At 40.5% G+C, this 27,768-nt stretch overlaps 1 protein-coding gene and 1 long non-coding RNA gene across 3 annotated transcripts in view; both read left to right on the forward strand.

Moving 5' to 3' along the window:
* Window positions 1–21,874, forward strand: part of tbck (TBC1 domain containing kinase) — a 59,819-nt gene extending 37,945 nt beyond the window's left edge. For both annotated transcript variants that reach the window (XM_015943704.3, XM_054744815.2), the window contains exons 23-26: window positions 3,276–3,448; window positions 14,725–14,888; window positions 19,865–20,024; window positions 21,654–21,874. In XM_015943704.3, the coding sequence (XP_015799190.1) occupies window positions 3,276–3,448; window positions 14,725–14,888; window positions 19,865–20,024; window positions 21,654–21,764 (608 nt within the window). In that variant the 3' untranslated portion in view covers window positions 21,765–21,874. The remainder of the gene's footprint in view (window positions 1–3,275; window positions 3,449–14,724; window positions 14,889–19,864; window positions 20,025–21,653) is intronic.
* Window positions 21,875–24,709: 2,835 nt separating this feature from the next.
* On the forward strand, window positions 24,710–25,906 carry LOC139070398 (uncharacterized). The gene is made up of 3 exons (XR_011520925.1): window positions 24,710–24,834; window positions 25,485–25,549; window positions 25,772–25,906. It is a non-coding gene; the product is annotated as an uncharacterized lncRNA (long non-coding RNA).
* The last annotated feature ends 1,862 nt before the right edge of the window (window positions 25,907–27,768 follow it).

The raw sequence follows: 27,768 nt of genomic DNA on the forward strand, positions 1-27,768 counted from the left end.
AATGACTTACTTATATTGTCAGAGGAAAGGGGGTAGATTTTGAAGAAATATGGGGTTTCTGAGACATTATGAAGTGAATTAATCTGGAAAGTGATACTTGGTGCTGATATTTTTTTATTTATTTTATTTATTTATTTATTTATTTTGTTGTTTATTATCCTGTTGTTTCTTTTTAATGTATATTTGTTTATTTTGGGGACTATGTTCTTTAATATAAATATCATGTTAACTGTACCATTATTCTTGAGTGTTCTGTATTATAAACTTCAATAAACATAATGTTTAAAAAAAACAAACAAAAAAAAAAACAAGTTATGTCCAAGATAAACGGAAGTCCGCAGAGACCGCCCCCATACCCCCTTTATGCCGCCATCGCCTAATGTTTTATAAAAAGAATACCATTGTGCCACTGCCACGGTCTGACCACTTATAAATGACCTAAGGCTCTCTGATGCCGCCACCGCGTTGCAGAAAATTGACGGCATTGTTTTGTAAAAACGGCTCTAGACTAAATTAGCTTAAAAATTAGATTCGACCCTATTTAAAGTAGGTTTTTCACGTTTGAGATGGATAGCTTCCTTAAAGCCGGGCAGACACTGTGTGATTTTTTTTTTCACTCGAAGTGTTCAGCTTCAACTCAAACTGTACGACTTCCTCGCAAATCTCACGAGTCATGTGCTCACACTGTACGTATGGTAGCAACATGTTGGACCTATGTCGGATATGCTAAAAGTAGCAGTTTTTACACAACACGCTGGACTTTTCCTGTGCTGTTATTGATGTATGTTGTCTTTCTTGAGTGCTGTAGGAAGACACAGGAATTTATGGCGGTTGCATGAAGAAGATGAAAGAAAGAAAGTAAATCAATGTTTTATCAGTTTAATTTGACACAGCAGAAGCGTCTCCAGGTTTGTGTTATCTGTAGAGATCAAACATTCACGTTGCAAGTCAGTGATAGACTCACACTGCTGTTATCCAGTCTGAGGTGAGATGTCCACATAGGACAGGAAATAAGACTCAAAGGCAGGGGTGTCAAACTCATTTTAGCTCAGGGGCCACATTGAGGGAAATCTAGTCCCAAGTGGGCCGGACCGGTAAATTAAAAACAACTTCAGATTGTTTTCTTTGTTTTAATACAATCAATATAAAACAAGGCTGGAGCCTGAGGACAGTGTATCCAAAATAGTGCAACACCTTAAGTGTACTTGAAAATTTGAAAAAAATAAAAAATCAATAAATAAAACAACATTCCTTAGTGATTCAAAGAGCTTACAGATCACATGGCTAGATCAGTTTCATGCAGCACTTAAAGTATATTTGACTCATTTTACTTTACATCTTTTAGCTTTCACCAGCACATCAATATCAGAAGTCACATCCTGAGTGGCGGCCAACTTCAGGATGGGATTCAAGTTCTTGTGTGAGCCTTGAGCGCAGCTTTGTTTTATTTATACTCATTACAGAGGAAACTTGCTCACAAAGATACGTTTATTTTCACTCTACATTGTAAAGTATGAAAATAAAGTTTACACAACCAACTCGCGGGCCGGATTTAACCTGCTTGAGGGCCGGATCCGGCCCGCGGGCCGCATATTTGACACCCCTGCTCAAAGGCCTGCTGTCTGAAGCTCAGCTGTGATGTGGGCAAATTTTAGGTCCGGGAAATGGTGCATCCATATATTATTCTCCTGGAGAACCACCTACAAAGCATTAATTCCTACTAGAGACCACTGCAAATGTATTGATTAAATGAGTAAACCACTCAATGTTAGGACCAAATTATATGGAACAGACCAGCAAGATAGAATTTTGGTATGAAATTATGCAAAACTCAGAAAAAAAAGGTACGATCTTGTTACAGGACACATTTCTATGGAGGAGAGTTTGTTTAAATGTTGGCTTCTAGCCACCAACTCAAGTTTTGCATATATTATTAAGAAGAAGGATAAAACCATTTGAAAAGGTTCAATGCTGAATTAGACTTTCTTTCTTTATTTGACAACCGGCTTTAATTTTTGTCGTCGTCCTGCAAGCAGACATCCAGGAGCTGAGTTGAGTAATCCTGCTGTTTTGTTGCAGCACACTCAGCATATTTATGTAGATACAACCTTCTAATTTTTGGTGAAAAATTGAAGGATTGGCTGTTAACAAAATTGGCTGACTTGGAAGGCCCAGCTGAGCCCAGAGATTGTAAAAGCTGCCATCAATCTCCTCTTCCTCATTTCTGCCTCTTTTAGCAGGAGTGATGCATGCAGCATTCATGGCCCGTGGGAGGGGAAATGTGTTTCCTTGAACTTCTGCAAGCCTGTCGGTGAGGAGGAATATCAGGCCACCGGTGTGTTTTTCACCAGAGTGAACCTTGTAACTAAATGTGTCAGGTCATATCCCTAGAGCGCCCCCAACCCCCTTAACCTTGACACATTGATGGAGCAAAAAGAAAGGAGGGGGCCATGATAAATCTTCTATACATCTTCTCCTGATTCTGGTCCAGGTGCAGGTCGCACCAAAATACGCTTATTAGCCAGACTGGCTCGCTGGCCATGGAAAGGCAAACCGTCAGAGAGAAAGAATTCCTAATTTATCCAAATCCTTGCTAATCCAGTGAGACCCTGCTCCCTAATCCTCCGTATTCTCAGCAAAAGAAACGGAGAAAGATGGGTGCGTTGAAGGAATTTAGCAAAAAGAAATGTTTGTTTGGCTCTGAAAATAGATTTATAGCTTTTAATTCAAGAGTTGGGGAAAGAGGCTGTGGCTAAATGATTACCGTGGCAGTGATTACCTTAAAGAGCAGCTGGCGCTGCTGAATACTTAAGACTAATAATGGCAGCAAAATGCCAAGGTCAAGTTGCCCACTTCTACAATTAAACCTTCCACACTTCGTTTTATTGTCTCAAGCTTCATGTCTGAGTGAAAAGAGAGATTTTATTTGTATTTTTTGTTTATTCACCTTCTTAAAGATCTGTTGATTATTCACAAAGAAAGTGTTTGTTTTACCTGGAGCGTTAATGGTTCTAGAAAATTTGCTAGATTTGAATAAAACAGATGATTAATTTGTCTTTTGGTTGAATAAACGTCTTTATTTTATTTTTAATAATGTCACTGACAGATTGCAGGCTAGTATTTGTTTACTGTCCACTGTTATTTTTCTATAACTGCATTAAAGAATGGACGATAGGATTTTATCATCCGTGACTTTGCTCACAGGTTGGGAACAAAATAGCTTGTGTTTGCAGGTCCGATTTTTATATCTGTCCCTTGACTCTTCTGTTGCACAGAAATTGACATTGAGCGCTGTGTCCGTGAATCCATCAACCTGTTCTGCTGGACTCCAAAGAGTGCTACGTACCGGCAGCATGCTCAGCCGCCCAAAGCCTCTGCGGACGACAGCTTTGGGAAGGCAGCCACATACTTCTCGTCTGACTACCAGGATATGGCCAAAACAGACCTGGTGAGTTTTAAACAATGGCACAAGTCAAGATTAACAAATGACTTGAAAGTGGAACATTTAACTCACGTTTCTTATTGTTTAAGGTGGATTTGGGTATTTTATTCTTTAGTTTGTAGCAGATATTTAGCTTTTGGTTTAAGTGTTTGTGTTTTCATTTATGAATTAATTTCTCACAGATGATCAAACTTGTCTTTTCACTTTGTAATTTAAATTCTATCAACAGCACCATGTCATCAGCATAACTAACTAGATTTATAATCAACATCCCTCTACAGGTCAGCGCACTAAATTCTTACTCAGTGGCCTGGTGGTAGAATGTCCGCTCTGGGACCGGGAGATCGGGGTTCATAATCCCGGTCGAGTCACACCAAAGACTTAAAAAATTGGACCCAATGCCTCCTTGCTTGACACTCAGCTTTAAGGGGTTGGATCGGGGGTTAAACCACCAAATAGTTCCCGAGTGCAGCTGCAGCTCTCCTCTCCCCATGGGGATGGTTCAAATGCGGAGATGTAATTTCACCAGTGTGTGATGACTAGTGGGACTTTGACTTTAATACCACAGCTTACCGTTTTTCTTCAAAAAATTCCAAGAATAACATCTGAACACACAGACGACACAAGTAAAGTTCAGAGGGTTGAAATGGCCGAACATCTATTAACTTGAGTCCGAAGCTAGCCGCAACCGCTAGCTCGGACGCTCATGCTACCTGTCAGTCAAATCTAATTCTTTAACCCCCTCAGAGTTGTCGTCACTGTAAACTAGGCCTATTAAGCCTAAAATGTTTTTTTGAACCAGGCTGTAAATATCTTTATTTTGACACGAGTCAATGGAAATTTGCTCGTTTCTGGTGTCAGCCCCTAGAGGATTAAGGTGGAACAGCAATTTTAAGCACTTAACTGGCTTCAGGTCTGTGCAGCTCTGGTTCCCTTTAGCTTAGTAGTATACATATCAATGAAAAGAAAGAAAAATAATGAAATAAACACATTAAACATCTGTTTCAGAGTGTACAAACCAGAGTGCTGGCTGTCTCTGAGGCATGTTTCTTGATGTCTTTTTGTCACTCAGACCCTTTGTGTTTGTGTTTTTTTGTGGCTCAGCCCCAGTTTTCCTCCATCCATTCATTATCTGAACCCGCCTTGTCCATGAAGGGCTGCCCGGGGGGGTGGGGGTGGCTGGTGCCGATCTCCAGCGGTCAATGGGCAATCAGACTGGGTACACCCTGGACAGAGAGCCAGTCAATTGCAGGGCAACACAGAGACACACAGGACAAACAATCATGCACACACACACACACTCAGGACACCTAAGGACAATTTAGACAGGCCAATTAATCTAACAGTCATGTTTTTGGACTGTGGGAGGAAGCCGGAGTACTCGGAGAGAACCCACGCATGCACGGGGAGAACATGCTAACTCCATGCAGAAAGATCCCAGGCTGGGAAGCGAACCCAGGACCTTCTTGCTGCAAGGCAACAGCTCTAACCACTGCGCCACAGTTTTCCTTTCACACCTGAATTCATCACATCCCCAAAGCTCGCGAGCACTCCTGTCAGATCCATTTGCCGCGTGTCAAAGCTGTAATCTTTCCCATTCAGCCGAGACTCATTTGTATGAGTGTTGGCAGTGATGTGTGGATGAGTTTATGTGCGTCTCACCTCCTCTTAAGTGTGCCGTGTTAAAGTGCCACTCTGAGTGACAGCAGACGTAAGACGCATGAAAAAACCAGAAACGGAACCCGTTTAGATTTTCTTATGAAGAAGAGTCCCTGAAAGTTAAATTGCACAAACATGCATTGCTTTTATTTAAGAACATGGGCATTTGCATTTGAAAACTCTAAACCTATCATTGGCTTTAGTCTGAAAGAACAAATACACTCCAAAACCATGTATAGCTGAATGGATGCGTGCTGTTTACAGCGTTTGTTGCATCTGTCTCTCCTGCAACATTCCAGAAGCCGCTGTCAGCAGATTCTCAGCAGATATTTATCCAACTCAACAGCTGCTATCCAGCCTGTCTGGACCCAGAAACCTAAGAGGAAAAAAAATCAAGCATTTCTTCTCTGATGTAAACAAAGTATATGATTAAATGCAAATCTATAGTTTTAATCACATTTATGTGTGTTTTCGCTATGCAGTTTACATGTATCATAGCAAGGACTCAACTCCATGAGCTGATCATCTTCTGGAAAATTACTATCCTGTAGTAGAGTGGTTCCCACCTTTTTTTCCTTGTGGACCCCAACCGCAACTTCTACCCAAATCACATTTGACACAAATTCACTCCAATCATAATACATTCAGAATACAAAATAAGTTTTTGTGTCTAATAAAACCAGCAGATTTAGTCAAATTTTTACTTTGATTCAGCCTCACATAGGGAGCCTAAAGGTTGGTTTATGCTTGACGCGTCCACGAGGTCCGCGCGGCGAAATTGCGTCATTTTAACAACCACGCCCCTCCACCGCGTCTCCGCACGGCCCAAAATTTCCGCAACGCGCACCTAGGAAAATTTCTAACCACGTGGACGGTCGAACGTGGAAAAACATGGCGGACTGGCAAGAACTAGTACGGCAGAGGTTCGTAAATACAGACATTTGTATGATTCAGCTCTCAGAGATCACCGTGATCAACATGTTGTTAATAATTCTTGGAGAGAAATAGCTCGCACTGTCGGAAAAGACGAGGACGCTGTTAAAAATGCTGGAATGCCATGTTGTAAACAGTAATTTCTACTTCTACTATGGTGTAGTGTTGGATGCATGCCGTAGAGCTCCATGCTGCCCCGTTCAGTTTGGGAGAATATTGGCTCACCGCAGAGACAAGCCGCACGAACCATAAACGCTGCGAGTTGTGAAGCGCGTTCCATCCGCGAGCCGCATCACCGCGCGGAAAGTGAACGCATCAAGCATAAACCAAGCTTTAGTCACACCCATCTACTTCTGGACCACAGGTTCTCGAAAAAACGAATACAAGTCAACGGGGCTATAAAAACTATTTTCTAATCCTGTTTGATATGTGCCATGGATTTCACATATGATGTCCGTGAATTTTAAAGACACATTCTTATGCCAAGAAAGCACTTATTTTCAAACGGGGGCAAAAGTAATCTTAGGTTTTGTGTGAAAATATGTCCAGGACAACAAATTTTCATCATCAAATTGATGTCATCGAACCAGACCCGGAGAATAGCAGAGGACAAATGGCTTTAAGTTTAGGGAACTTCAGATTCTGGGGGATCAGTAGCTCAACAGGTTGAGCGGGTTGTCCAGTAATCGGAAGGTTGCAGGTTCGATCCCGGCTCCGGGCAGAGAATGCTGCTGTTGTGTCCTTGGGCAAGACACTTAACCCACGTTGCCTGCTGGTGGTGGTCGGAGGGACCGGTGGCGCCTGTGCTCGGCAGCCTCGCCTCTGTCAGTGCGACCCAGAGCAGCTGTGGCTACATCGTAGCTCATCACCACCAGTGTGTCAATGTGTGTGTGAATAGATGAATGATACATTGTAGTGTAAAGCGCTTTGGACGCTATACAAGTGCGGGTCATCCTTCCATTTGGAGGAACGAACCACCATAAATATTGCCATGTGGGAAGTAGAGATTCTGTGGTGACGGGCCAACGTCTGATTTGTAGTCATAGGAATTACGAATTTTTACAAGCGGATAAATCTCAAAGTACGTGACTGGCGTGGTCGGAGCACACACCATGAGCCGACTGGAAAGGGAGAAGAATTAGGCCGGGGAAGCGCCGGGAGGTGAAGCGCTCACGAAATTCAGCTGCTGTTCGCTGCTCCTCAGTTCAGACCAGACGCTTGTTTCTCCGCTCCGGTCGAGGCGCGCCTCGTAGTTTTTCTTTTAACCACTTGGTGTCCTCCATTTCCTCTCTGCCTTTTCTCTGCTCTTTTCCTCTACACCCCCCTCCCCCTTGCTGTTTGTGTGTGTGTTTGTACGTGAACCTATGGTGTGAACCAGTTGTTAATAGCTGGTCTATGACTTTCTGCCTCTCTGTCCTGTTTGCTCCGGTTGAAAGACATCCAAAACCACACCCCCTTCACGTGGTCACACACACACACACACAAGTTCGCTGTGTGTGTGTGTGTGTTTGTGTGGTTTTTATGCAGTGTCTGTTTACGAACACATTTGACTATCGCAGAATTGTATTTTGAAATGCTTTATTTTGTTAAATTTACTGGCCTGCCTCTTATGTCTAGGTTTGTCTTCCTGCCAGAATTGACGCGGTTCACACGCGGCTTGCGAAAAAAATAGAGCAGACGCCAAAACGATCGCTGCACGGCGCGGGCTGGAGCGCCTGCGCGCGGCGCTTCGGTGGCCCATGTAGTATATAGAATAGGATAACAAGGGCGCCGAATGAAGGCGGTCCCCATTTTGTGGCACTTCGGCGGCCGGTGTGTCCCCGGCGATAGGCTCCCTATTGTGAACAAGCAAAGGGTGGGAAGGAATGACTCCCTTTTACCAATAAGAGACCTCCAGCAAAACTAGCAGTACCAGAACCACAATATTTAATTAACACAACAAGATTGGACTGGTCCTAATTCCTGTGGGACAAGAATCCCACTAATCAAATACAAATATGGAAGGTTTATTTATGTTACAACAGGTTTATACATAATCACATTAAGGTTGCATTTGTCTCTAAGAAATAAAGGTGCTTTAATCTTAAAGTAAGCATGTTTGCACTGTTGCACCATTTTAAGGTATGATAACTGCTCTTTTAAACTGACCCTTTTTTACCCTTATCATTTTATATTCTGGCACAAGAATGCTGCTATGGGCAACAATAGGCACAGGCACAATTAAACTGTACAGGTTTTCCATCTGTTGGAGGAAATGAGAGAAAACCTAAGCAAACAGTGGGAGTACATCCACTGAGAGAGGTCTCAGTCAAGTTTCCAGCCAGAAATCTTCTGTTAGACAATAATAAACCACTATGTCAGCATTCAGCCCCCGGCTTTTTATTGACTGTTTAGACCATAAGAACTGTATAGGAACTGTTAAAGGTGTGGAACACTGAAAAAATAAATCTTTATTAATTATTTCTGATTATAATCATTTTTTAATGCAGGCTGAACATGAAAGTGGTCTCATACACCCATCTCCTGCATTAGCTTCTGATAGAAAATAGACGTTGAAACGCTAGGACTTGTAACGCTTGACCACTCTTCGTCAAGTGGTTGCTTGGACTTACCCATCTTGGCTTGTGACAGGTAAGGCTGTTGTTTTAGCGTTCTGGAAACAGCAGGCTAGCAGAAGCTAACCTTTAGCATTAGCAACTAGGGATGCACCGATGGATCGGCATTTGATCCCAATCGGCCGATAGCCCCCTATCGGTTTTGATCGGAGTTTTCAAAATAGATCAAAGCAGACCGATCAGGTAGGGTTGTCACGGTAACCGGTGTAGCGGTAAACCCCGGTAAAAAAAAGTTGACAATAATAATAACTGTCTATCTCGGTGGGTTTACCGTGGCTGCGGTGTAGGCGTGGTGACCCTTACCAGCCACCGTATCATCTGCTGAAGTTGCCGGCGGCACATGCGCGCTTTGTTGTTTACAACCAAAACTTTCTTGAAGCTAAAGCTGAAATAATGGCCAAAGGAGGAGACGGCAGTGCTCAGGACATTTATTATCCCTCAAAGACAAAGTGGGAAGTACGGGCATCTTTTGGATATTTGAAGAATGTCGAGAGACAGTTGATAGAAGGCGGCTATCCTGTTTGCAGCACGTGTAGAAAAAGTGTCTGTGAAAGGCAGCAACGCTTCAAATCTCATGACACATCTGTGTGACCATCACCTACAGTCAACGCAAGGCAAGTTAGCTTTAGCGTTTTAGCTAAAATGCGTGATCCGAGGATTTGGGTTGAGGGAGAATGCAACGAGTCGCTATATAAAGCAGCCGCAGCGCCGCTACCTGCATATAAACCGTGTCGCGGACACCCCCATATGGAAATGACGCTATGCATTATGGGGCTCCCAGGGGCAGATAAGAGTTGGTCTCTCTCCGAGAATAATTATGAATTTAACAACGATTACTGCCTGATGACATTTTCCCACATCTGCAAAGCTCACTGGAAGGACACAAACCGAGGACGATATTTTCCTGATATAGGGTTTATTACTCAAGTAAGGGTAAAAAAGTATCTGATTAGAAGGCTACTCGAGTACTGAGTATCATCTGATCTAATATTTTTAAATGATGACATCAAACTGACAAACAATAAGAAGTTATGGGCAAATATTGGTATTTTAAAGACTAAAGGGGAAAAATGTAAACAAATAAACAACATAATTACAAAACAACACATTTTAGGCAAAATTTAGACACAAACTGAGGACAATATTTTCCTGATATAAAGGGTTTATTTAGTTGTCTGAAAATGTAACACGTTTAAAAAAAATACCGCGATAATACCGAAAACCGTGATAATTTTGGTCACAATAACCGTGAAGTTAAATTTTCACACCGTGACAACCCTACATGAGACCCATATCCCTCCCTCCAACCTAAAATCCCAAGCACAAGTTGCTTCACAAACACATAAAAAATAAAAAAATAAAGATCATAATGGGAGAAAATATTAATAGCTTTAACTGTTTTTATTGTATGATTAAATAGTAAATATTAATGTGAATGATTTGTTTTACTAGATTAGAATCTAGACCATCTTTTCACCTAATCTACAGGATGGCTTGGCAGGCTAATGTCGGACCTTTGTTTGCAGAAAATTATTAATTGAATCAAAATTGTAATTTCTGCTAGAAAAATTGCAATTCAGTCTTTTGCTAAAATCGTGCAGCCCTGGGCTTAGAGTAGATCCACTGCTTCTCCACATTGAGAGGAGCCAGTTGAGGTGGCTCAGGCATCTGGTCAGGATGCCTCCTGGATGCCTTCCTGGTGAAGTTTTCTGGGCACGTCCAACTGGGAGGAGACCCAAGGGAAGACTCAGGACACGCTGGAGGGACTATGTCTCTTGGCTGGTCAGGGAACACCCTGGGATCCCCGCGGAGGAGCTTGCACAAGTAGCTGCGGAGTGGGAAATCTGGGCTTTTCGACTTAGGCTGCTGCCCCTGCGACCTGACTTCGGATAATCGGTTGAAAATGGATGGATGGATTTTGTCTACAAACGTGGAAGTGAAATTCATCTTGCAATGCATGTTTTCTGCTTTTTAGAAAAGAAAATCATGTTTTATTTAATACTGAGAACTGCTGGGTGGGCAAGATTATAAAAGGGCAGACAGGATATTTTTTTACTCCTCCGCTGTGAGGAAATTAGTGTGTCTTGTGGTTTGGAGTATTTGTTGTCAGCATTTTCCTAAGCGGCCATGACCCCAGTGTTTCTTGTCTTTTTCCCTCTACCTGTGTGAAAGGATACTGGACAGATATTTTGGAGTTCTGTTTCGGAGATTATGCTCTGACTCCACAGAATATTTGTTCAAGCGTTTGAATATTTCCTCGCTTCTACAGATCCAGAGAATCCCTTTTACAGAGGTTATTGTATCCAAGCATCACAACACCTATAAATATTCAACACACTGAGTTGTAGGTAATCTTTTATTTTCTTTTTTTGTGGGGTAACCTTCGACATTAACGCTGTAGCACCCACAAACACAAACTACAGAAGATTTGTGTCCGCTTCTTTGTGGCTGGGTTTAGACTCATCACTGTCAGGCCAGCGAAACTCAATTCAATTCAAAGATACTTTATTAATCCAAAAGTGGCCATCCTCGGCTGTCACGCGCCGCTCATTCTGACATTTAAATAACCATGCAGAGCTTCATCAGTCTTACCAAGAAAAGCTGCATATATTTCTGTCTGTAAATAGGACATGCATAAGTGTGTGTGTGTGTGTGTGTGTGTGTGTGTATCATTTTTACACATGAACCTACTGTAAAATGGCTAAACCATTTCTTTAAAGAGGAAATCTATCTGGAAATATCCATCAATATTGTTGAAAATGAATAAAATTATGTCCAGTTGCAGAAAATTTATTGGCGGCTTTTTACCATATAACCTTAAAAATCGGGTCTAGACCCAAAGGAAGTGGGTGTAACGTCTTTGGGGGACAACATTTTAGAGGCCATGTTTCCTTCTGGCCGGCTCGGGGTCCTGCGCCTGTCGATGATGCCACACTAGATGACTGGCAGGATGTACGACTTATGGAAGTTGCATTACCACATTCAAAAACATTTAGGCAGTAAGAAACATTCATTTAATTTAAAAACTGCTAAACTCTTTCCAAAACCTATGTGAAAGAACAGAAAGGAAAAAGAGACGCAATATATTTTGGCTGAGTGGTATTGCTGTATTATGATGATGTCATCGGCAGGCGCAGGATCTCGAGGAGATCCGGAAAGCACCAGTGGTTGCATGCTCTCTGCTCTACAGGTAACAACATTTACCATAATGTTTTTTCAAACTAGCGACACTCGGCGATATGGTGTAAAACTAACCTGAAGTGTATGCACTGACCACTAGCACCAGGAAACTACACACTTCCACTTCAAGGGAATAACAGCTGCATTTTTATTTCAGCATCTTCAGGGTTTTGGTTGGAGGTGCAACCAAAGCCTTTGATTTACAGAACTCCTTTTAGCAACAATAGCCCCCAACGTCTTCTTTCCAGTCGTGGATGGAGCTTGCTGTTTCTCCTGGCTGATCTGATTCTGTTCAGTTATATTAGTGGAATGCCTTTGCTAACCGAGATACTGTATTGTGTTCAAATCTGAGCCCCTAATGATGATTTTTTTTTTTAGATCCCCTTGGGAATTTACTTTGAGATTTATGCACAAGATCATGACGGGCGCAGCTGTCCAAGCAGGCAGCAAACGAATCAAAAAAGGCCCGGTTCTTACAGTTTCTTACAGTGCAACTTCAAAATTAGTTCAGAAATTTTCTAAACACACGTGATGATAACATAAATAACAAATAAAGCCGTTTGTGTGGTGTGCAGCCTCATTGCAAATATAACACACTACATGCAACCTGTTTTCACTCAAAACATTCCTAAAGCTCATAAAACCACTTGAGATCGCCATTGGATACGTAATCCCCTCTCTGCGAACCGCGCTTCCTCCACTTCACTTTCTGACATCACATTCAACGGGATGCATGCCGATTTGTCCTTGGGGCACACTACGCATTCTGCGATACTGGGTCATGACAATCCAACGTGTTAAATCTCCCCGATTTCTGATTGGAGCGTTCCCAACGGGTTTCCAAGAAGACCAGAGTACTCCTAACACACCTAACAAAGCAGGAATAGCTGATAGGATTATCCTTCGGCAATCGGACGCATTCCTAAAATTGTTGGAGGAAGAATCGTATCAAAAGTCAGCAGCATCTTGCCATTTCAGCCTGGCCTGACTTGTTGCTGTTGTTTATTTCAGGTTTACGATTTTTTTCTTAACCTGTCCTGTCCTGGCAGCTGAAGCAGACAGAATGGTTGATCCGGGTGCCATAACATGCCAGAGCAGTTTTACTCTATAGCAAGAAGGATGTGGGAAATTCCTCCTGTTGCGCAGTGAATGTTATTCACTTACACTTCAATTATTGTTCAGTGGTATTGTCCACATTTATAGTTGTGTGTGTGTGTGTGTGTGTGTGTGTGTGTGTGTGTGTGTGTGTGTGTGTGTGTGTGTGTGTGTGTGTGTGCCATGGTGTGTGCGTGTGCGTGTGTGTGTGTGTGTGTGTGGACTGGAGGTTGGAGATCGCTCACTGGGAGTGGGGCCGGGTTGGCTTGGTTGTCACATGCTGGCTGTCCCTCACGGGGCATTGGGGTGGGCGCTTGGGGTTGCCTTGATCTGGGCCTGGCCTGTATTGGTAGGGGCGACATTGGGCTGGGAGCTCCAGGCTTGGTGGCCTCAAATGGGTTCCCTTTGGCTGGGGGCTGATGCCCTGATGTCCTCTGGCTGCCCCCACCCCTCTTCCCTGGGCTCAAGTCTGTCCTCTGGGTTGATTTATTTGTGTCCTTCTGCTGCTGGGGCATGCGGGGCCCCAGACTCTGGTGCGGGTAGGACCTGGGCTCTGGGTTGGCTTGTTGGTGTGGCGCAGATGGGACCTGGGCTTTGGTCATACACAACATTTAAAAACAAAACAACGCTCTTGGTGACAAATCCACTTTCACAAACACTTAGCGATTCACATAAACAGTTTAGACCTGCACACATAGGTAACCACATAAACACACACACGTGAACAAATTCTATTTCAGTTTTATGATAATGATGTTTATTCTGGCATGTCGTTTTTAAGCCATATGTGGTGCTGCATGCTCCTGACAGACAGCTCAGAGTTTATCCAAAAAAAAAAAGGTTTTCACAGTGAAAGGGCTCTCCTTTGGCCTTCCATGATTGCTTTTGGAAAGCAGCAGCTTCCTTCGTGGCAGGACATATCGTTCGTTCCGTAATCTGCCTGTGGGAGGCTTCATATTCCATCACGATGCTTTGTGCTACTAGAGTCACCTTAGTGAGGCACCCACTTCTAATTTAAGAAGCCACAGTACTGAATTATTTCACTTTATAGAAGTAGAATGCACAGCAAGTCCGTGACTGTGGATTGCATGACCACTCTGAAAAGTAGAAAATGTGGGGTGGGGGGTGGTTTGAGCTGTAAGCTCTACGAAGTTTTTTTTATTTTTACCTTTTTCTTTTTAACTTTAAATATAACTTTTAGGTTTATATCTGAGGACGTGTATTAAAATATAAAACAACAAGAGTTTCAAGAAAAAATAATTAAATGTCTTTTTCCTGATTACGGTTTGCTGAAAGGCGACTGAAAATGTTAACATCGTGTTTGACAGAGATACCAGACTGCTTAATAACCACATTCTTTTTAGCTATATCAGGCTTTAATTGTTATTGCTTTTATTGCATGTTAAATTTAACACATTTCCAGGTTGTCTGGGTGGTTTAAAATTCATCCACCACTGCAGAGCTCTACGCCCAGCTGCTCGCCTCTGGCTTTTTTATTAAACCTATTTGGGGTTCAAGAGTAAACTGGCATAAAATCATGGTCCTCTGTCAATATTACAGACAGGATTCATTTAAGCCCTCTAGTTCTGATGTGGTTTTTCATTTTTAACTTGGTACCATGTTTTAGAACGATTTAAAAGAATGGTTTCACATGGAGATCCTTCAGGTATTTTCTGTTTATTATAAAATATTCAGACTCTACGGCTCCTCACGATTAGTTTGTTATTTTGAATATATTCAGTAATTCTATTGTAGATATTTCTTTATGTGCCTCACCTTCTTGCACCTCATCTCTTGTAGTCTCGGGAGCCCCTCGCTCTGGCCGACCTGAAAGCTGAATTTTCTCCCAGGATCTCAGCTGAAGACCTCATCGACCTCTGTGAACTCTCGGTTGCCGGACCCTCCAAAAGAAACAAGGGCGGCAAGCCAAAGATCATTGCTGTTGACATCCGCAGTATGGAGGAGTATCCTTAACATGTCTGTTAAATTAACTACCAGTCACTTTTTGTCTTTTAGCTGTTTCACACCCTGCCCTTCAATTGGGCTGTTTGCTTTAGTTGAAACATGTATAAAGAATGACCGTCACACAAGTCTTTGACAGTCCGGGATGATAGCTCAAGCTCAGAGCAGTTCAGCAGCATGACTGTTGGGTCCTGTTTCCTCAAGCCTCTCTAGGCTTCTCTTTGATTCTAACCTTCACAGATGTAGCCAGTTAAAGTAGTCAGGACACCGTTCTCCACAAAGGCTCTCATACTGCCATGCAGAGATCATGGTGTTATAACTCATGGCCATTCTCAGACCTGGAGGACAAAGCATGAAGGTAAAATAAAGTACAAGTAAAGAGCATTTCTACAAACCGTTAGGCCACCATACTATACCATTCCATACGATACCAAACCATACCGTACCATACTATACCATTCCATACGATACCAAACCATACCGTACCATACCATACCATTCCATACGATACCAAACCATACCGTACCATACTATACCATTCCATACGATACCAAACCATACCGTACCATACCATACCATTCCATACGATACCAAACCATATAGGGATGGGTACCTTTGACATTTGAATCGATCCGGTACTAATTCCCGGTACCTACGAGTCGATACCGGTACTTAACGGTACCAATTTTCGATACTTTTCAGTGTTTATTATTTTAATTCTCTTTTATAATTAAATATATATTTTTCTCAATATATAACCATATTTGATAAATATCACGATAAATAACATACAAGTTTGTATTTTAACATCGTCCTTGTAGTTTTATAAGCTGATAGTTAAACTGAAGCAAACATCTTTACTGTGAACTAAATTTACTGTGTATCTTCATTCCTTTTGCCGTCCTTTTTCATTTGATTTTTCCTACTGGGAAGTTAGAATTTCCGAGGAGAAAGCGAACGCACCATTAGCTGATAACAATGGTGGCAATGGAAGCTAACATATCAAGCTAACGTTATCTTTAACAGTTTATTTAGCTGCTGGAGCAGATTAAAACGATGATGCCTCAAACTTAGATCGTTGTCACTGGTTTTACCTTCACCCAATCACCCGTCGCATTTAGTAAAGTAAAGCCAAACTTTAGAGCGCGTTCATGTTCTTCTAGTCGGAAATTCGGAGTTCCGAGGAGAAAGCGAACGCACCATTAGCGAAACGGAAGCTAACAAATCAAGGTAACGTTATCTTAAACATTTTATTTACCTACTGGAGCAGATTAAGATGAGGATGTCTCACTTAGATCGTTGTCTGTCGCTAGTTTCATCACCCAGTTACCCATCACATTTAGTGAAGTGGACCCAAGCTTTAGCGTGCGTTCTTTCTACCATGCTTGCTCTGTTTACAACGGGCTCGCAGGGACCGGCGACATAACGCTCTTGCGCATGCGCAACTGTCTTGGCAGTACCGAAACGAGGCACCGTTTGAAATGACGTGAATCAGTGTTCGGTCGGTTCTATGGAATTCGGTCGGTACCTTAAAAAGTACCGAATTCGGTACTCATCCCTAAAACCATACCATACCATACCATTCCATACGATACCAAACCATACCATACCATACCATACCATTCCATACGATACCAAACCATACCGTACCATACCATACCTTTCCATACGATACCAAACCATACCATACCATACCATTCCATACGATACCAAACCATACCATACCATACTATACCATTCCATACGATACCAAACCATACCGTACCATACTATACCATTCCATACGATACCAAACCATACCATACCATACCATTCCATTCCATACGATACCAAACCATACCATACCATACTATACCATTCCATACGATACCAAACCATACCATACCATACCATTCCATTCCATACGATACCAAACCATACCGTACCATACTATACCATTCCATACGATACCAAACCATACCATACCATACCATTCCATTCCATACGATACCAAACCATACCGTACCATACTATACCATTCCATACGATACCAAACCATACCATACCATACCATTCCATTCCATACGATACCAAACCATACCGTACCATACTATACCATTCCATACGATACCAAACCATACCGTACCATACTATACCATTCCATACGATACCAAACCATACCGTACCATACTATACCATTCCATACGATACCAAACCATACCGTACCATACTATACCATTCCATACGATACCAAACCATACCATACCATACCATACCATTCCATATGATACCAAACCATACCATACCATTAAATTTGATACCATACACAGTGTTGTGGCCGAATGCGTTCATTGAACGATCGTTCATGAATTTGTTTGTTTTTTATTTTTTATTTTTGTGAACGTGAACTAAACTTGTTCGTATTTTGCCTGACGAACGTAAAAGTGAGTTTGTTCGTTTTGGCTTGCGTGAATGGGTTTATGAACGCGTTCTTTCGCCGTTCTAGCTCCAGATCTCCACGGAGCTTTTCCGGAGCTAAAGCCTAGCTAAAACATTCTATTAACCATAGAGTTTATAGAAAGTAGAACCTGCAAATGCGGCCAGACAGGCAGTAGTGGTTGGTGTGGTGTCTACACTTTTATGTCTATGCTGTGTGGAGGATGGAAGTCATGGAGTCGCACCACTCATACGTCATCAAATCGCGAAGCATGGAGGAAAATTCCAGCGAATGCAGCGGGAATAGCAATACGTTTGCATCAATGGTTAGCCCAAGATTTTCATATGGCCACATGAAAGAGATTTTTGAAAAGGTTTGTGATGATCCAGGTGGGAAAAATCTAACATTGTTGTGCAAACTTTGCCCACTTTTTTTTATACTTATTCAAGCACTTTATGACTCAAGTTCTTGAACTTTTCATTTTCTTTAGATAAACAAGTCAAAGTTCATTCAGAAAAATTGAAAAGGGACTTAACTGAAAGATTATACCTTTTTTAATGTTTTGCACTTTTAATATTGCACTTTGAGTTTGCTACCTCAGCCTGCTTCCTAAGATTGTTTAATAATTTCCAATTTAAAAAAACTGTTCAAATTATATTTTCCTCATGTTACTGAGAATATATTGTAGGGTAAAAACTGCAGCTGGGTATGAGTGTGGACTTGGGTGCCAACTATTGGAAAATTATTTAATAAGTTTATATATATATACATACATATATATATATATATATATATATATATATGTATGTATATATATATATATATATATATATATATATATATATATATGTATACGTATATGTATGTATATATATACGTATGTATATATATATATATATATATATATATATATATATATATATATATATATATATACTGTCCATATGTACATAGCGCTGCAGAACTGTACCCCCCCTCCCCAGTATGTTTTTTCCACTGTGTAGGAGATGCTCTGTATCTCACTTTACATCTGTATAGTGACAATAAAGGCATTTTATTCTACACTATATATATATATATATATATATATATATAGGGAAAAAGTCATTTTGAACTAGTTCGTTCTTTGAACAGTGAACTTAGTTCAAATTTTTGTAATTATGAACTAAGAAACAAACTAGTTTGTTTTAAAATGTATGAACTGAACTTCAAACTAGTTCGTTTTTTTAAACAAATTTTCTCAACACTGACCATACCATTCCATATGATACCACACCATATCATATCGTAAGCTTACCTCAGTAATTGTAATTGAGTAAATGTAAGGTACCCACCTCTGCTAGCTTAAGGGCACACTCGACATTGAGATTGAGTGTGCCCATAAGTTATGTCTTGTTTACAAATCTATTTCAATAACATACCTCAAGTCTTGATACTGTATTTATCATATTTAATATTCTAATCAGTGAAAATGAGAAAAAAGTACTGAAGTTGTCAATCTAAGGGGCGTGTGGCTACAATGGAGGATGATCCATCAGACATTTAGCCATGAAGTGTTCAGTTTAAGATGTTCTTGAGATGTTCAGCTCTTAAAACATTAGCGCTTATAATTTAGAGTTTATTACATTTTCTTTATCTTGGGGTGTATTTAAGTTTCAATTTGAGCTAATTGAAGCAAATTAAACACTTTTTCATTAAGTTCCCTGTCTTGCACAATTCTGCTACAAATAAAAAAAACTATGTTTACTATTTTATTAGTTAATCATTTAAAAGTCAATATTGTCTATATGGACAGTGGTTTGAAAAAGTGAACCTATAAAACTGAAATGTCGACTGTGATGTGGTTAAGTATGTGGGTGCCCATAACTTTTGCACTGGTGCTAAAATAGTTAGGAGTACCAGTGCAACAGGTTAGTCTGGAGCCCTTTATGTATAAACTTTGTACGTGCATTCACCACTTGAACTGCTCAGAACCTCGCATGACGACTTAAAGTCTCTTTTTCTGGAAATTATATTTGTTTGGTTCCTTGGTTTTTGGTAATTCCTTGTTTAAACAAATAAAAAATCTCAAATTTCATATTTTTGTCACAATCTGAACACATTTTGCCGGTTATAGCTACTCATAAGTTTGCAGCAAAAGGGAGTCTCAAGCATTTATCCCAGTAGAACAGGGACTAAGAAGTCAGTCGTTCATTAGTCAGGATTAGTGGGTAGAGAGACCTGCAGGAGAATAGGAAAATGCTTTTTTCATGGCAGGGATTTAACAACCCTTGTTCACCTCTGTAGAAGCTTAGGCAAAGCTCTGTTTGGGGTGACTTTGGTCACAAAAAGTAGATTAAAGGAAATTATTTGTTGGATAACTCTAGATTTATCTGTTTAGGTACTTAAAACCAATTTTCTATACTAAAAACACCAAAATTACCAAAATAAATGAAAGACTAAAACTATAGAACTTTTTCACAATATTCTGATTATCAATATGCACCTGTATACTTTTTCATTATACTGCACATATTTTCTGTACCTGTTTACCGCCATCCTCCTTAACACCATCGCCTCCAGCTTTAGTAGAGGTCATGTTTCAGGCAGCGTCAACGTTCCCTTCAACAGTGTGTTTAACTCTGATGGAGAGCTGGTGCAGTGTCCGGCATCAGGAGTCCTCCAGAACTACAGAGGGCGCGTCATTGTGATCATCAGCCATGCTGTGAAGAGCGCCGTCATGGTGAGAAAGCTGACCCTCACACAAACTCATTGTCACAATTTTCTCTAGATGCACTGAGAAATATTACTTCATAATAAATGTTAGGTAAAACGCATGACCTCATTAAAAAACTACTTCATATTTCAATATTTTTGTTATTTATTGAATTATTTCAGACAGCAGTTAGTTGTAATTTAATATAGGGGTAATTGAGGAGGATTAGAATTAAATGCTTTGAATGGGAAAACAGGAAATAATTAACCCAACAGGACAAAATTTTTATATCATCATAAGCCACTTATTTTTAGTTTTTGTAAAAGTATAATAAAAATCATGGATGCTCCATTTCTGTCAGATGAAGAAGCTGTAGAATCCTCTGAGATTTTAGAAAACAAAAATAAGTTTGTTCCTTTTGAAGATTATCAACAACAAACTTTTCAACCTCTCATTAAAAACTTTTCTTTTCTGCTCTCTTTGGAATACATTCGCTTAAGTTGAGTTTAATAACTGTCGGGAAATTCAGCAGCTTCAGGAACTGTTAGTTTCACATGCAGGATAAATGTGAAAATAGTCTTCTACTCCTGTTTCCTGCTTTAGGGACCATTGGAAAATAGATGGGGAAATGCTCGGATTATAAAAGCCACACGGATCTACATCACACTGTCACTTCACATTCATGGACTCACCTATCTTGCCTCACGACGGGGAAGATTGTTAATGATTTAGCGTCCAGGAGAGAGCAGAGCGTGCTTGGGCTAGCAGAAGCTAACTGTTAGCATTAGCAACTCCACAACATGGCAGAACTCCTCCAGGCATGTGTTATTTGTGGAGATAAAACATTGTAAAGTAAACAGAGTCGGTAGTAGAGTTGTGTTGCTGTTAGCCAATCGGAGGCAAGATGTCTGAATATCAGGAAACACGAGACCAAAACCTGCCGTGTTCAGCTCAGCTCAGCTGTGGCTCACTTCGAGTTCCTGAAACAGGAGTGCCAGAGCTTTTCCCCCACAGAGATGACTCACAAGGCATTAATTTGTTCTAGAGACCACTGCATATGTATTGAAACAAGTGAACTTAGTCTTTAACAAAAGAAACAAGTTAGAAATATTTCAAATGTTGTATGTGGATTCCATTTTTGAACCTTTTAGGGAAATGTGTTTTTGAAACAATATTTATAAAAAGCCAATTGTATCAACTTTTTAAGCAGGCCTTTATAAGTACGTTAACTTCTCTGAAGGTATAATGTTGTTTCTCTTAAAGTTGTGGCTGCTTTTTTTAGCCCACACACTGCCCATGTCATCATGGCGATGTACAACACATGGATAAAAAGTGGGTGGGAAAGGAAGGAAAAGTCCAAATTAAAAGGAAGTTAATGGTGAAATAGAGAAATGCAGTTTATTTGGTCTTTACTATACATCCTCTCTGGTCTTAAAACACCTGGAGATGGATGGATTTAACCTTTAATCTGAGTATTCTTGTACAGTTAGTACAAGACTGTAGTTTTGTTGCATCTTTGAAAAACACATCTATGTGATATTAATATTAAAACAACATAGCCAAGAAAATTCCTGATTCCTGACTCCGTTATATAACATTCCTCCATGCAGCAGAAGATATTTTGAGTTTCTCTCATCTTTTTCTCTTTCTTGCCAGTTTGCTGCACATCTGGTCAAGGTGAATATGTCACGTGTTTGCATCCTAGATGGAGGGATCAGCAGGCTGAATCCCACTGGACTCCTGACTGTCCCGTCCCCTCAGATCTAATCCTGTTCCACGGTTTCATCCTAACAAGGACATACTGTGAAAAATGATAATTATGTAACAGAAAGATGTCAATAAACAAATAACATCATTGTGTTATTTATTCAATATCATATGTGTCACTTTGATTTCCTTTTTGTTGTTTATTAACACAATAATGAAATAGTTTTTTAAACTTTTGTGTTTCTGGTGAAATCCTCTGTAAAAAAAAAGTTTGTGGGAATCAATTAAACAAAAACAGACGGTCTTTTTTATGTTATTAGTATTTGTATGTTTTCCTGTTGAACAGGCAATATTTTATTACTGGTTTGGGATACTTTTCAGGCTTTTAAACATTATTCCCTTAATTATTTGTCGAATGTGATTTGATATGTTTCTGCGGAAAAGCAACACATCAGATTATAATTTTGTTATTGGGCCATTTTCCTTTGATGCTTTGGGTGAAAATGCTCAAGATGTTTTGGAATTTATCCCCAAAAGTGTAAATTAGTGACAAGATTCTGTCACTGTGTTGTTATTCTGAGATGAGATGGGATGCAGCCTTTCTCCAGAAGAGCTTCTTCAGTATTAGAGGATGTAAAAGAATAATATAGATTAACTTTTTTTCCCTGTGTTGTGTCCGGCTGGAAAACAATTGGAATTGATGTCTGAGTGGCAAAAACAAGCCTTCAAGTTTTACTCTCAAAGGTGAAGTGATATAGATTCAGCTATAATGCATTGCCTGATATAAAAACCTTATAGGAAAGACTGTTATTTTTAATCCCAACGAGCACAGAGATAGAAATGAAAGAGAGAGGGAGAGGACAGGAAAGGAAGAGGTGAGGGCGAAAGTGTTCAGAAAAATAAACAATTCTGCTTCTAGACCTGCAGGAAGAGAAAAAAAAGGGACACACAAAAATACAACAGTAATGATGTTTGCTGAAAAGCCCATGGGAATAATTAATTCTTGGTGCATTAGTGCCAACCACAGCCCAAGGAAATGTGTCACAAAACACCTGAGTCTATACTTGTGAGAGCACCATGAGAGCACCTGTGTGTGTACACGCGCTTGTGTATGTAAGTATGGTTTCTCCATAGGAGTGTCCAGTAGTGAGTGTAAGGGGCCACAGACCTGCCACCCAGGACCCATGGAAAACATGGAGGCGATCCAATCCCCAGACAACCAGAGATCCCCCAGAAGTAAAACAACCCCAGGAAGGCTGCCTCACATTGTTGCTGTAGCTGTAGCTGTGGTCTGGTTGTGCTGGTTAACATGGAGGAATGAATTGCCAGTTTGATGTTCATGATTTTCTCATTGAAAAGGGATTAGGCTTAGATTGGGATATGAAAGGATGGTTAGTGTGTTGGGATTAGTTATCACTAATAACTTTGAGGAAAAAGGCTTGTCTCGCCTTATTGAATTCAGAATTGTAAGTGTGAAGCTGCGTTCTGAAGGTCTCGTAAAGCACTTTCACATCTGGGTCGGTACGGACTAGCCCTAGTTGGGTATATTGTGTTCACATCTGGGTAGCCTGTGCGTTTCCATGCTCAACCGACCATTTTTTTCAGACCTGTTCCATCGGTGGTCTACTTTTGGCTTAATTGACCCAACACATTGACTGGCAACTGATTGGCCAGCTGAAATTCATGCCTACCTTTAGGAAGAGTCTCCGATAGGTGGGTAGAATCGGCCAGCAGGCACTTCCCGCATGTGTGATTCATCATCATTCTGGATGCTGGGGAGTTAACATCTCCTGTGACAGCAGTTTGGAGCTGCCACTCCAGCGCGAGGGCAGACTGCTAAGAGCACATATAGCACTTTAACTGGGAGAGAGAGCAGGAAGCAGTGTGCTTGAGTCTCCAAAAGAAGCAATGCTCATGGTTGCCTTTGTTGACTAACATAAGGAGGACACCACAAACTTCTCTGTGCATCTTTTGTCCCGTCCACGTGTTTGGAGATTTCCGAGTTCCTGAGAAGGCTGTGTGAATAAAACCTATGTGGGGCAGGGCCGACGCTACCAAGGCCAGGCTGGACTGGGCCAGATGTGAAAACGCCATTAGTGACCTGGAAGGTTACTTTTCCTCCATTTGCACTCCCTTTTCTGAATGGTAACTGATTTAGTGAATCTTTATGAAGCTTTTTGTTTGCCAGATACAATTTTGACCTTTGCCTTTGTGTGCGTGCTGCTGTATCAAGAGAATTTCCCCACTGTGGGATCAATAACGTCTATTCTATATATTCTATGTGGGTGCAATGGTGTCAAGGATTTAGAATTTAGCATCTTTTCTATGATCATTTAATCCATTTTAACAGTTTAAAGCAATCTGCAGTTAGATCAGTAAACTTCTCATTGACAATAATCAGCAAGTACTCTGTTGGAGTATGTGAAGTGATTTATGTCTTCAGCTCTCTCTCTTCCCAATTTCCTGCACTGCTGATCAAGGTGAACACTTCATGTTTGTATCTTAGACAAAGAAATCCGCAGGTTATAGCCCACCTGACTCCAATCTGATTCTGTCCCTCAGTTATAGCAATAAAAAAGGACAAGGTCAGAAAACTGATCATTAAACTTTTGACTAATTGGCAAAATGAACTGAACTCAATGCACGATAAGTTGGTTCAATTGGAATGCTTATTTTCTGATGTGTCTTGTGATTTGGCGCTACATAAATAAATGGAATTTAATTGAAATGTACCAAATATTGAGAAAATATGATTGAACAAAATAAATCACTGTATTATAAAAAGTGTCAAAATTCTTATAGCTGTTCTATTTTTGTGTGTTTTATTGGATGATGATTCTTTTATAAAAAAATTTTTTAAATAATTTGTGTTACAAGTGCTCTAAAGTGACAAAAATGTTATAAAAATTGCTTTCTGTGAAAAATACTTTGTGACTTTTGTGATTTTGCAATATGCATACTGCATCTTTGCGCTTTGACATTTAAAATGAGAAGTTGATCAATTCTGTCATTTGCCACCATAACTGTTGTGATTCTTTCACAGCACACAGTGGATAAAGGAGAAACCGTGAAGGTGTGATGCAGAGATACAGCAGGTCTCCAGGAAAGCGTCTTGGTCTTTTTAACCAACGTATGAAACATTTTAATTTGGCCCGTCTCTTTCATACCAGTAATTTGGTTTGCCTTCATCTCAACCTGTGCTGATAACACAGTTCTCTCTTCCCACCATCAGATGTGATCCATGTTTAGGAGTGAATATGGTTACATCTGAACTAACTGTGTGTGTTCACTACTTTAAAGTGACGGTGTGTATTTTTTCTGGCGACGAGGGCAGTAGATGCCTAAATCGTTGCAGGCAAGCAGTATCTTTGTGTTGGAGTAAGACCTTACCAACGAATGCCCATTAGGGTCAAAAAGCCCTAGGGAATGCAAATTTTAGCAAAATAACAAGTATCCCTTTCATCACTGGCAACAAGTGAATAGGTAAATGTGTAAAACAACAACATTTATGAATGGTGAAAGTGTAAGTAAGTAAATGCAGTTTGTCCTCATAGGCCCCCGTAGAAAGAAACATGGCATCTAATATGGCGTCGCCCAGAGAGTTAGACCCGCTCCCATATATTTTAGACCCGATTTTTTATGGTTATATGTTATGAAGCCACCAACATTTTTCAACAACTGGGCATCATTTCATTCATTTTCAACAACATTTTGATGGGTATTTACAGAAATTAATGGTAAAAACTACACATTGTTTCTTTAAATATTGTCCACATTAAGTTGGTGAGGACAGATGGGGCAAGAGGACTTCGGTTGCGGCGATTTCATCCTTTATTAAAGGAGCGGTAAGTTCACAATCTCCATCAATAACATAGTAATGGCACTCTTTACTGAAGGGAAACAAGGATGAAGCATTTTTGTTATGTCTTTTTCTTTATTTGGTTTTAAAATGTGAAAGAAAAGTTTCTAATAATGCTTCATTCGAGCCACTTTCATAGTGATTTTAAGCTGATTCGTGAGATGCTTTAGTTTGTTAAAGACACTTATCGTCCTTGTCGTTTCTCCAGGAGACAACTTTCGCTCTGACCTGCAATGACTCCATTGGAAAAACACTGCTAATAGAGCTGGACAAACAGCCACTTCTCATTTTTCCACAAGACAACTGGTTTCCCTCCTGAAGTTGCTGACGAGCTGCATCACAGTGTGGTACGGAAGCTGCTCTGCCAGCAGCCGTAAATCACTACAGAGGGTGGTGAAAGCAGCAGAGCACATCACTGGCATGAGGCTTCCTGCCATTCAGGACATTTATCTCCAACGATGCCTCCGGAAAGCACACAGCATCATCAAGGACCACAGCCACCCGGCACATCAGCTGTTCTCCTTGTTACCATCTGGCAGACGTTACAGGAGTCTGTCTGCTCGGACTACAAGACTTAAAAACAGTTTCTATCATCAAGCCATACGACACCTCAACCACAACACCTAAACACACAACACAGGACTCAGAAGCTACCCTGCAGCTTCACAAGTACTATATTTAATCCGTACTGGTCACTTCACTTTATTGTTATTGTAATTTATATCCAAAGTGCAACACTGTAATCTATATCCTGCATAATTTATATCCTGCAATACTGTAATTTATATCTAAAGTGCAATACTGTAATTTATATCTAAAGTGCAATACTGTAATTTTCTGCAGCTCATTCCTGTGCAATATCCCATCTGCCCTCCCGTCAAATTTCTTTTCAGGATTTTCTTTATTGACACATATATATTTAGTCATCTTTTCCCTTTTACCATGTCTCTCTAATATTTTGCTCCTTACTATATTTTTTTGCTTTATTTTATTATATTTTTATTATATTTTATTATATTTTCTCCTGTATCATGTTGCTGAGAGACCGCTGCTCGTCATACACGTTTCATTGCAATGTTGACCCTGTGCTAACTTGCATATGACAAATAAACTAAAACTGAACTGAACTGAAGTGGAAGTCAAGTTCCCTGAAGGAGAAACTTACAGCTTTCCCGTCTTCCGCTGGATCACTGACGTGAGGTGCATGTCTTCAGGGAGGGAACAGGTCTGTTGTAAATGTGTTCATCCAACATCCTGTATTCTCTCTATGGACCATTTAGATCCAGCAATTAAAAATTAGGGTCCAGAAATCATAATATTTGTAATTAAAAATATTTAAAAAAAAGACTGAAAGACCAAACTGCTGACTGACACACAGAGTAACTGGAAAAGACTAAACAAAAATAAAGAGATGTTGTGAAACGACTTGTTCTAGACTTGTTGTCTAGTATGAGTGTACAGAGTAAACAATAGTGGTTTTCTTTTTGTTTAGTTTTGTTTCTGGATAACTTTGTATTGCAAGAACATTTTGTTTGTTTAATAGCTTAAAGGTATTAGCCTTAGTATGGTTCTTGATGTCCTGAAACCAAAGCTAGTCTTGCGCCCTAATACTTTTAGAAATAGTAGACAAGGCTGAAAATAGGATTTGTCGCATGTTGATTTAAACAGAATATTCTGTTAATAACCAGGAAGCACACTGATTGTTTTTTACTTTTCAGCTCTGAGGTTGTTTGAGGACAACGCTCCTCTTGGCAGGTTTAGTCGGGAGCAAGAGCTTAAGCAGCGTGCTAAAGACTATTGGTAAGCTCCTGCAGGTAGTACCTCGGATTTGTGCACGAAACATGTGAAAACCTTTTTCAATTGAGTATGTATGTGCAGTTTTGCATTAATTAACCAGCAGCTATCTGTCAAGATTTGTAAATTATTAATCTATAAAAAGCTGTCTGAGTAGTTGAGTGGCATATTGGGGCGGTCATGGCTCAAGAGGGCAGAATGGTTACGGTTAGGTCATCCGGGCTGCAGTTTTATGTAAATGACCAGCTTGAGTACTTCTTCTAGTTGGGATCAGTCAGCTTCACACACAAGCTCCAACTCCTTATGTCAGCGGTGAGGAGACACCCCACGTTCCAATAAAGCCGATGGGAATCGGCACGCTCAGGCTTTCGCCTGCTTTCAGGTACCACGTGGAAATGGGCGACCTGTGGA

The sequence above is a fragment of the Nothobranchius furzeri genome, chromosome 6 (genome assembly GCF_043380555.1).
Source record: "Nothobranchius furzeri strain GRZ-AD chromosome 6, NfurGRZ-RIMD1, whole genome shotgun sequence".
Taxonomy (NCBI): domain Eukaryota; kingdom Metazoa; phylum Chordata; class Actinopteri; order Cyprinodontiformes; family Nothobranchiidae; genus Nothobranchius; species Nothobranchius furzeri.